The sequence below is a fragment of the Ostrea edulis genome, chromosome 6 (genome assembly GCF_947568905.1).
Source record: "Ostrea edulis chromosome 6, xbOstEdul1.1, whole genome shotgun sequence".
In the NCBI taxonomy this organism is placed as follows: domain Eukaryota; kingdom Metazoa; phylum Mollusca; class Bivalvia; order Ostreida; family Ostreidae; genus Ostrea; species Ostrea edulis.
Genome location: NC_079169.1, coordinates 28957971 through 28970106, shown reverse-complemented (window position 1 = coordinate 28970106; position 12136 = coordinate 28957971). Strand labels below are relative to the sequence as shown.

The 12136-nt window shown below is 39.4% G+C and overlaps 1 protein-coding gene across 1 annotated transcript in view; it reads right to left on the bottom strand.

The window, feature by feature from the left end:
- Nucleotides 1-4167: 4167 nt before the first annotated feature.
- Nucleotides 4168-12136, bottom strand: part of LOC125645941 (zinc finger protein 853-like) — a 25475-nt gene continuing 17506 nt past the window's right edge. The window contains exons 8-9 of the mRNA XM_056141851.1: nt 8961-9074; nt 4168-6450 (exon numbers count right to left, since the gene is read on the bottom strand). Coding sequence (XP_055997826.1) covers nt 6256-6450; nt 8961-9074 — 309 coding nt within the window. The 3' untranslated portion in view covers nt 4168-6255. The remainder of the gene's footprint in view (nt 6451-8960; nt 9075-12136) is intronic.

The following is a 12136-nucleotide window of genomic DNA, read 5'->3' as shown; positions in this document are numbered from 1 at the left end:
AGCTACCTCTGGGAAAGATTAAAAGAACTGTGAAATTAAGGCAAAAAGAACAAGTGAGAAAAGATTAGAAAGAAAGTGAATTTCGCCAGGCACCCTTACAGTCTGTAACGCTTTGCTGGAAAGTAGCAGATTGATGTTTTGTACCATAGAAAGAGAGATCGACGTAGATTTAGCATTTCAGGACCATATCATCCTCGATATGGAAGGCAAGATCTTTGCTTTGATTGCAAGACGAATGACGCCCTATACAGTAGAGAATGGATATGTGAATATATCAGTACAGAAAGGGGCAATTCCAAGATGTCTAGGAGACACCAGTGTCATTTCCCAACTAATCAAGGTGACGAAATGGATCCTCACTGTTGTCTCTGACAAACGCATATGGTACAGTTCCACACAAGCTCATAGAGATATCATTTCAGCAATGCGGTATACCAGAGAAGATTGGCACAATCATATTAATTAGTTCATGAAGGGTTCACTTAAGATTCAGACTTGAAGAGTACATAACATCATTGTAACGGTGAGAGAAAGGGATAGTGAATGGGTACCCACTGTATTTGTCATAGCAATGAATCTACTGATAGAAGCGGGGCAAAAAGAGACTGGGAGCGCAAGGCAAACATCTAAAAACCAGCAATCAGATGCTACATGGACGATTTAACCATCACTGTGACATTACATACACAAGCAAGATGGAATTTGGGAGCCATGAAAAAACCCAGTTACCTCCATGAGACAGAAAGTTTAAGCCTGAAAATCAAGATGTTTGAATATGTAGAAGGTACAGGCCATCCTAAGAATTACTCTAAAAATTCATGGAAAGGTGGTGCCATCAAACGTCGACAATCTAATCGAATGCTTAGGTAAATGGTACGAGGTATTATGAGAGATGACAGTTGATTAGAACAGAATATGACAGAGACTTGTTAACATGGACAAGACAGACTTGTCTGGTAATGTAAATACAAGGCATTGATCTTCCAATACAAACTCTTACATACACTGATTCTAAGGTATCTCAGACGATGGATGGGAGTGCCACATTGCTTTTCACCAGTCGGATTCTACAGGAAGATCAAGCTGCGCTAATCTCTCTGGTTAGAGGTAGAAGAGTTCAACATTGGGGACGCCCAATTAATAATGACCCTCAAGTATCCGAAAGTAGGATAAGACGAGACCTATATACAGTCAGGACACAATGTATAAAACCACTGAGGCAGTGTCGGAAGCAGAATCAAGACTTCGCCATAAAGTCATTGTGCACTGTCTATAGAGGAAGGCAAGGTCTTGGTACCTAGTCAGTAACTAGATAACGGGGAGCATCAGCAAGAGATAGGAGACAATTGATCCAACAGGTGATACGGCAACAGAAGAGGCGAGATACATCCATATAATGATATGAGGAGCCAATGAAATTGGAGCAGATGGTGCTGCAGTAAAGTGATATATGGAAATATCAATCTTTCCAACTCTAGTTCTTGCAGAGTGATGTAAGGTGAAGATAACGAACAGTGATCAATCTCATAACTCCTATAAGCAATACAAAATAGATAGTTGGGCAAACACAGACCCCTGGACACACCAGAGGTGGGATCAGGTGCCTAGGAGGAGTAAGCATCCCCTGTTGACCGGTCACACCCGCCGTGAGCCCTATATCTTGATCAGGTAAACGGAGTTATCCGCAGTCAAAATCAGTGTGACAAGAACGGCTTAACAATCGGTACGAAACACGTCAGACAGCATTTGACCCAATGCGAGGTTGTACTTACGAAATAGATCGTTATAACGTATGATGTTCTGGCGACACCAACGAACCTGAGAATCTGGGGACTTATACAGAAGATTCAATGTGTCCACTTTGGTACCAACCAGCAAACCTTGAGCACGTTAATCATCTTGCCAGATTGTCCTAAGCCAGGGAAGGCATACATAAAGACATGCCCAGGTTGTTGAAGTATTAGTCAACACACTTTAGACAGGGTGGAGGAAGAACCACACATACTCAGACCAGCCATAGTTAATCAGAAATGGAGAGCAGACAACTAGGATCACCGCACAGTGCAGAGACGGCATAAATGTACAAAGCATGGCAAGATACTGGAAGCTGTGAGTCGACTTTGTGAAAAAGCTAGTATTCCCACCGATAATAGAGACAGTACAACGACAAGATTTCCTGCAAATATCCAAGGGCAAGAAGAAACTGGTGGTGATAGATCTCACAGAACCTTGGGAGACTCAATGTCGAGGCCCATTAACGCAAATATGCAAAGTATGACGATCTGGCGACTGACTGCAGGAAAGAAGGACGACAGACGTGGGACTTCCCAGTCAATGTTGGGGTAGGGGATTTCCCAGAAGCATCATGTTGGAAGATGATGGCAGTACTGGGATTGAGTGAACAAACAAGGAAAAGAGCAGTAAAGGCCACGGCTGCAGCAGCTGAGAGGGCAACGTGCTGGTTGTGGCTACAGAGATACGACAGTAGGTGGAAGCCTGGCCGTCAGGGCAGGAGACTGGTCACACTCTGTTGTTCCGCCATCCTGAGGACGTTAAGGAATGAAACGTATGGAGATGGATGGACCCAGCTAATGACTCGACAGCAGCAACACCACCAAAGCTGTTTCTGGTAATTTAAGTAAACCAACAAGGTAAGATAAAATATCACATAAATCCACTTTTACTGTGACATACGACCCCGAGATTGAATGATGCAATTTACAATGCCTTAAGATATTCATTAATACCTAGAGGTTTTGCATTTTATTTTACTGAAGAGGTTGTTGACATTATGAGATATGTCGTCTTTTGAAATCGGATCCATCTGTTTTTAAGCTCACCTGAGCTGATAGCTCAAGTGAGCTTTTCTGATCACTAGCTGTCCATCTGTCTGTAAACTTTTGACATTTTCGACTTCTTCTCCAGAACCACTGGGCCAATTTCAACCAAACTTGGCAAAAAGTATCCTTGGGTGAAGAGCTTACAAGTTTGTTCAAATGAAGGGTCATGTGCCCTTCAAAGGGGGAGATAATCACAACAAGAGGCCAAAGGGCTACATCGCTCACATTGGCTCATATTTAAAGATTTTCCCTATATATTTGTATGCAAAACTTTGATCCCCCCTTGTGACCCCATCCTACCCCTGGGGGCCATGATTTTAACAAACTGAAATGTCAGAAAGCTTTCATGTAAATATCAGCTTTTCTGGCTCAGTGGTTCTTGAGAAGATTTTCCTTATATATTTGTATGTAAAACTTTGATCTCCTATTGTGGGCCCATCCAACCTCCGGGGACCATGATTTGAACAAACTTGAATCTGCATAATGTCAGGAAGCTTTCATGCAAGTCTCAGCTTATCTGGCTCAGTGATTCTTGAGAAGATTTTCCTTATATATTTGTATGTAAAATTTTGATCCCCTATTGTGGCCCCATCCAACCCCCGGGGTCCATGATTTGAACACACTTGAATCTGCACTATGTCAGGAAGCATTCATGTAAATTTCAGCTTTTCTGGCCCAGTGGTTCTTGAGAAGATTTTTAAATTACCCCACCCTATTTTTGTGATTATCTCCCCTTTGAAAGGGACATGGCCCTTCATTTGAACAAAATTGAAAGCCCTTCACTCAAGGATGCTTTTTGGCACGTTTGGTTGAAATTGGCCCAGCGGTTCTGGGGAAGAAGTCGAAAATGTGGAACGTTTACGTCGACAAATTTTGATCAGAAAAGCTCACTTGAGCCTTTGGCTCAGGTAAGCTAAAAACCCAGTGACCTTTGACTCCAAAATCAATAGCCTTCTAGTCATGACCATTCTGTCTGTAAAGTTGAAGGACCATAACAATATCTTCTCTATCAAAAACATCAGTCAGACAACACAATTTAAACATTTTATGCCTCTCTATATTTACTCCATTTGGATTTTATTATCGTATCGGCACTCATATCTGATTGGTTGTAGGACATACATTTTGCTTGAAAAGCTAAATATCGCCAAGACTAATCTCCCCACTAATAGACTATCCTCAGCTAATCTTCCCAAATGTTTTGTAGGGGGTATATTCAACCTTTATCATACCAAGTCCATTAAATATTGCTTTTCCTTGAGAAGAAGAATTTTCCTACTGGAGTTTGTACATGCTTTTTCTACTGATGAAATGAATAACACTATAACTCTGAGTGCAAGGCTTTATGTTAAAGACATCTGCATTCTAAATCCACAGGTAAACTCAGACATGTGTACAATATTTCTGCAATGTAGTTGTCATGAACAGAGTTGGCCACTTTTGAAAATGGACAGCAATTATTAACTTAATGATGAAAGGAACCTCCATAACTAGATGTGTACATACACAATACATAGCAAGCACCAACACAAGGCCCAGAACCATCACAAAGTCGCAATCATTTTTAAAGCATTGTTTATTGCACTGTTTGCTGAGTATATCTCATTATTTCATATACATTTTCAAGTGACTGCTTTAAAAACTTTCCACAAATTCTACCAAACACAACAAGCATACATTTATCAGTGAAAATGAGAAGTCAGCATGCCAAGCGTGCAGTGCTGTGAATCACATCTTTTCTCATAACAAGAGACCAACAGGCCTTATAGGTCAACTGAGTATTAATTAAAAGTATCACTTTCTCCAATGGCTACAAAATCTATAATTTTCCTGTTCTGCATATCTAAGGTAAATTCTTAATATTTAGCAGTAAGAAGTGTTCTTTTGAAAAAACACAAATGCCCCTGAAAGAGCCCATACTGATGAAAGACTTTACATGTTATATAACACTATCGGACTATTTTGGACCCGCCCTAGCTGCAGAACTGTAGCTCTCTGAAAAAATATTTTGACATAACAGAGAATTTTTTGATATTAAATATATGAAACAGCAACTCAAGAATACAACGATATAAGGCCTCAACCATGCGCAACTTTTTGTGCGCCGTAAATCGAAGGTTTTTATAAGGGGCGGCTCTGTAGCTCTCTGTTATGTCAAAATATTTTTTCAGAGAGCTACAGTTCTGCAGCTAGACCCGCCCTAGAGTCAGAACTCTGGGTTTGTGAAATTCTTTATTTTGGTACATTCCTTTCTGGGGTTTTTTCCTTATAGGCATTTAGTTTTTTTCTTCTAATAGTATCAGCAAAATTAAAGAAGTCTTTCAAATGATAAGGACATCTAATCATTATAACTGATTTTAACCCACAATGGTACCAAAACCCCTACCCCTGGGATCATGGAATTCACAATTTGGTAAAATGTTATCTGCTCCTACTAAATATTCATTCAGTTTCAATTTAGTATTAATAGCACTAAAGATAAAGATGTTATTTAAATGCTTTACATATGAACTAAATGCCAAGTTTGGTCCCACCATAGAGTCAGAACCTTTACCCAAGGAATCATGAAATTTACGATTTTGGAAGAGGCCTTCCTGCCCTACATGACTAGGCATTCAATTTTTTTTTTTTTATCAATGTGCAGTTGTAAAGAAGATTTTGGTCCATTTTTGCCCCACACCTAAGGGGTGCAGGGAGTCCCCCTTGTACTAAAGATGCTTCATATCAAATCTGAAAAGAATTGGAAGGGTAGTTATCGAGAAGTTTAAAATGCTCAATTGTTAATGCACGATGGACGCAGACCAATAGCAATAGGTCACCTAAGTGACTCAGATGACCTATCAAAATGTCTTAGATTCTGTAGTATCTGCACATACACATTGTTTAAAATTCTTTCAAAGCACAAGATCTGTTTGTGAAACGTGAATGCATATACCCCTGCAAAGGATTGAATTTACTAATGTCATAGAGCTCTTGGAAATAAGTTTTATATATTAAAAGCAAATTAAAAAATTTTGATAGGTGGGTCAAGGATCAAAATATTGTTTAATATGGTACAATTGGAAAGGATTGCACCTTAATCAAAGCTCTCCTCTAAAAGAAATAATGTAGTTGTTTTTGACATGAAAGAAATGGACAGACAGATGAACAGGCAAAAAACTACATGCAAGTCCCAAAAGCTTTGATTCTTGGGGGCATTAAAACGATTTCTGTATGCCCACTGAGGATATGTTAGACAAACTGGTTTTTGGAATGTTCACAGTCGAAATTCAAAATAACAAGTAATACGTTAACAATCACAATAATACCAAAATTTGTATTTGCTTCTTTTTATGGTAATTTTACCCCTATTTTTTCCATTCAAAATTCTCCAGTCATAATAAATTTCAGTCACATATTTGGTCATAAGATATGATTAGCTATACACATAGTATGTCTGCTTTGGTGACTCTTTGTCTACTGATGAGCTGCTTTTCTCTTCTCCTTGCTGTTGATAACCAGGTAACATGGTTTCTGAATCATTCTCCATCAAGAGTGTTAATTGTTGTCTTGCACTGTTCAAGAACACATCCAAACTAGCATGCTGTCTTTGGTGTAGCTGCCTATCCTTCTACAGAAGAGAGAAGAGGGTTGTGACTGAGTAGCCTGTGGGTTAACTTCTACCTGGGTTTGTTATACACTGACAGTACAATTAATGTGTTAAAATATATATCTAAATGCTTTAGATTTTCTAGGATTTATTTGTGAACTCAAAACTGTATCAGGGACAGCTTTAAATGTTTGTTTGACTCAATAGATTAATTATTTTTCAGCTTCAGCATGTTTTCCCACTTGCTCACTTCAAAACACTTATCATTTTGCATATTAATCCCTTTTAAATGATTTTTTCCATATGATTAACTTCATATGCAAATCATATGACAGTCATGGTAGCTCAATGGTAGAGGGTTCGCTTTGTAACTGGGAGGTTGTGAGTTCAAGCCCTGCTTGTGACACGGCCATGTCAAACATAAGACGTAAATATGGGTAATGATCATTCCTTCTCCAAAAGCTTGGCATTTAGACCATGATATTAGAAGCATTAAGACATATGATATTGTGTAGTTCAGATCACATGTTACAATTACATACTATTATGGAGTTCAGATCACATGATACCAGTACTGTCTATTGTGGAGTTCAGATCACATGATACCAGTACTGACTATTGTGGAGTTCAGATCACATGATACCAGTACTGTCTATTGTGGAGTTCAGATCACATGATACCAGTACTGTCTATTGTGGAGTTCAGATCACATGATAACAGTACTGTCTATTGTGGAGTTCAGATCACATGATACCAGTACTGACTATCTACTAAACGAATATCGTGTTCCTTACTGACTTGTCTCTTGTTTTAGATATGCCCTCATTTCCTCTTACTGACCTGTCTCTCTTGTTTTAGATATCCCTCATTTCCCCTTACTGACCTGTCTTTCCTGTTTTAGATATCCCTCATTTCCTCTTACTGACCAATCTTTCCTATTTTAGATATGCCCTCATTTCCTCTTACTGACCTGTCTCTCCTGTTTTAGGTATGCCCTCATTTCCTCTTACTGACCCGTCTCTCCTGTTTTAGATATGCCCTCATTTCCCCTTACTGACCTGTCTTTCCTATTTTAGATATCCCTCATTTCCTCTTACTGACCTGTCTTTCCTATTTTAGATATGTCCTCATTTCCTCTTACTGACCCGTCTCTCCTGTTTTAGATATCCCTCATTTCCTCTTACTGACCAATCTTTCCTGTTTTAGATATGCCCTCATTTCCTCTTACTGACCTGTCTCTCTTGTTTTAGATATCCCTCATTTCCTCTTACTGACCTGTCTCTCTTGTTTTAGATATCCCTCATTTCCTCTTACTGACCCGTCTCTCCTGTTTTAGGTATGCCCTCATTTCCTCTTACTGACCCATCTCTCTTGTTTTAGATATCCCTCATTTCCTCTTACTGACCTGTCTCCTGATTTAGGTATGCCCTCATTTCCTCTTACTGACCTGTCTCTCTTGTTTTAGATATATCCTCATTTCCTCTTACTGACCCGTCTTTCCTGATTTATATATCCCTCATTTCCTCTTACTGACCTGTCTTTCCTGATTTAGATATCCCTCATTTCCTCTTAATGACCCGTCTTTCCTGATTTAGGTATGCCCTCATTTCCTCTTACTGACCTGTCTTTCCTATTTTAGATATGTCCTCATTTCCTCTTACTGACCCGTCTCTCCTGTTTTAGATATCCCTCATTTCCTCTTACTGACCCGTCTTTCCTGTTTTAGATATGCCCTCATTTCCTCTTACTGACCTGTCTCTCTTGTTTTAGATATCCCTCATTTCCTCTTACTGACCTGTCTCTCTTGTTTTAGATATCCCTCATTTCCTCTTACTGACCCGTCTCTCCTGTTTTAGGTATGCCCTCATTTCCTCTTACTGACCCATCTCTCTTGTTTTAGATATCCCTCATTTCCTCTTACTGACCTGTCTCCTGATTTAGGTATGCCCTCATTTCCTCTTACTGACCTGTCTCTCTTGTTTTAGATATATCCTCATTTCCTCTTACTGACCCGTCTTTCCTGATTTATATATCCCTCATTTCCTCTTACTGACCTGTCTTTCCTGATTTAGATATCCCTCATTTCCTCTTAATGACCCGTCTTTCCTGATTTAGGTATGCCCTCATTTCCTCTTACTGACCTGTCTCTCCTGTTTTAGATATCCCTCATTTCCTCTTACTGACCCGTCTTTCCTGTTTTAGATATCCCTCATTTCCTCTTACTGACCCGTCTTTCCTGATTTAGGTATGCCCTCATTTCCTCTTACTGACCCGTCTTTCCTGATTTAGATATGTCCTCATTTCCTCTTACTGACCCGTCTCTCCTGTTTTAGATATCCCTCATTTCCTCTTACTGACCTGTCTCTCTTGTTTTAGATATCCCTCATTTCCTCTTACTGACCTGTCTTTCCTGATTTAGATATCCCTCATTTCCTCTTACTGACCCATCTTTCCTGATTTAGGTATGCCCTCATTTCCTCTTACTGACCTGTCTTTCCTACTTTAGATATCCCTCATTTCCTCTTACTGACCTGTCTCTCCTGTTTTAGATATGCCCTCATTTCCTCATTAGCAAATTCAATGACTTTGTCCATGGACTCTTTATGAGATTTTCTCTCTTCCTCCAAATGTTGTTTAAGAGATTCCTACAAATTGTAAAATGAATATGAGAAACATGTGCATACATGCATAGGAATTTCTTAGGTACCACCTGTAATCCAAAAAGTAAAATGAACAAGAGGCCCATGGGCCACATCGCTCACCTGAGTCACCTTGGCCCATATCTGAAGACTTTCCATATATATTTGCATGTAAAACCTTAGTCCCTATTATGGCCCAAACTTCCCTTTGCAAACTTGAATCTACACTATGTCAGAAAGCTTTCATGTAAATGTCAACTTCTTTGGCCCAATGGTTCTTGAGAAGAAGATTTTTAAAGTTTTTCCTATATTTGTATGTAAAACTTTGACCCCCCCCCCCCCACTTGTGGCCCCATCCTACCCCCCCGGGGGCCATGATTTGAACAAACTTGAATCTGCACTATGTCAGAAAGTTTTCATATAAAAATCAGCTTTTCTGGCTCAGTGGTTCTTGAGAAGAAGATTTTTCCTATATATTTGTATGTAAAACTTTGATCCCCTATTGTGGCCCCATCCAACCCCCGGAGCCCATGATTTGAACAAACTTGAATCTGCATTATGTCAGGAAGCTTTCATGTAAATCTCAGCTTTTCTGGCTTAGTGGTTCTTGAGAAGAAGATTTTTAAAGTTTTTCCATATATATTTGTATGAAAAAGTTTGATCCCCTCTTGTGGCCCCATCCTACCCCGGGGGCCATGATTTGAACAAACTTGAATCTGCACTATGTCAGAAAGTTTTCATGTAAAATTCAGCTTTTCTGGCTCAGTGGTTCTTGAGAAGAAGATTTTTAAAGATTTTTCCTATATATTTGCATGTAAAACTTTGATCCCCCCCCCCTTGTGGCCCCATCCTACCACCGGGGGCCATGATTTGAACAAACTTAAATTTGCAATATGTCAGGAAGCTTTCAGGTAAATTTCAGCTCTTCTGACATAGTGGTTCTTGAGAAGAAGATTTTTAAAGTTTTTCCATATATATTTGTGTGTAAAACTTTGATCCCCCCTTGGGGCCCCATCTTATCCCCGGAGGCTATGATTTGAACAAACTTGAATCTGCACTATGTCAGAAAGTTTTCATGTAAAAATCAGCTTTTCTGGCTCAGTGGTTCTTGAGAAGAAGATTTTTAAAGATTTTTCCTATATATTTGCATGTAAAACTTTGATCCCCCATTGTGGCCCCAACCAACCCCAGGGGCCCATGATTTGAACAAACTTGAATCTGCATTATGTCAGGAAGCTTTCATGTAAATCTCAGCTTTTTGGGTTTAGTGGTTCTTGAGAAGATTTTTAAAGTTTTTCCCTATATATTTGTATGTAAAACTTTGATCCCCCCTTGTGGCCCCATCCTACCACCGGGGGCCATGATTTGAACAAACTTAAATCTGCAATATGTCAGGAAGATTTCAGGTAAATTTCAGCTTTTCTGGCCCAGTGGTTCTTGAGAAGAAGATTTTTAAATGACCCCACCCTATTTTTGTGATTATCTCCCCTTTGAAAGGGACATGGCCCTTCATTTGAACAAACTTGAAAGCCCTTCACCCAAGGATGCTTTTGGCCATGTTTGGTTGAAATTCGCCCAGTGGTTCATGAGAAGAAGATGAAAATGTGAAAAGTTTACAGACAGACGGACAGACAGACAGACAGACGGACAGACAGACGCCGGACAAAATGTGATCAGAAAAGCTCACTTGAACCTTTGGTTCAGGTGAGCTAAAAACAAGTTGCTGTCCTTTAAAAAGAGGCCCATGGGCCACATCACTCAGCTGAGTCACCTTGGCCCATATTTAAAGATTTTCACTATATTTATTTGCATATAAAACTTTGATCCTTATTGTTCCCCCAACATACCACCAAGGGACATGATTTTTACAAACTTGAATCTGTATTATGTCAGGAAGCTTTCATGTAAATGTAAACTTTTCTGGCCCAGTGGTTCTTGAGAAGATTTTAAAGATTTACTCTATACATTTGTATGTAAAACTTTGATCCTCTATTGTGGCCCAACCCTACCCCTGGGGGCCATGATTTTAACAAACTTCAATGTGCACTATGTCAGGAAGCTTTCATGAAAATGTAAATTTTTCTGGCCCAGTGGTTCTTGAGAAGAAGATTTTAAAGATTTTCTCTATACATTTCTATGTAAAACTTTGATCCCCTATTGTGGCCCAATCCTACCCCCAGAGGGGCCATGATTTTAACAAATTTGAATTTGCACTATGTGAGCAGGTTTCTATGTAAATTTGTACTTTCCTGGCCCAGTGGTTCTTGAGATGAAGATTTTTATAGATTTTGCCTATATCTTCGCATGTAAAACTTTGATTCCCTATTGTGGCCCAACCTACCCCTGGAGGGTCATGGTTTTAACAAACTTGAATCTGCACTATGTCAGGAGGTTTTCATGTAAATTTCAGCTCTTCTGTCCCAGAGGTTCTTGAAATGTCCCAGTGGTTCTTGAAAGGAAGATTTTTAAATGACCTCTTCCTATTTTTGCAATTTTGTGATTATCTCCTCTTTGAAGGGAGCATGGCCCTTCATTTGAACAAACTTGAAAGCCCTTTACCCAAGCAGAATTTTTTTTCTACCCATTGATACCACCCATTCATTGGGGAAAATAGCATCAAAATCGAACAAATTGGGAATTTTCAACCAGTGTATCGGCAAATGATTTCAACTAAAAGAAGAAAGAAAACAAGAGGCCCATGGGCCACATCGCTCACCTGAGTCACCTTGGTCCACATCAGAAGATTTTCCATATCTATTTGCATGTAAAACCGTAGTCCCAATTATGGCCCCAAACCTTCCCCTGGAGGTCATGGTTTTTGCAAACTTGAATCTACACTATGTCAGAAAGCTTTCATGTAAATGTGAACTTCTTTGGCCCAATGGTTCTTGAGAAGAAGATTTTTAAAGATTTTCCTTATATATTTGTATGTAAAACTTTGATCCCCTATTGTGGCCCCATCCTACCCCAGGGGGGCATGATTTTAACAAACCTGAATCTGCACTATATCAGAAAGCTTTCATATAAATCTCAGCTTTTCTGGCTCAGTGGTTCTGGGAAGAAGATTT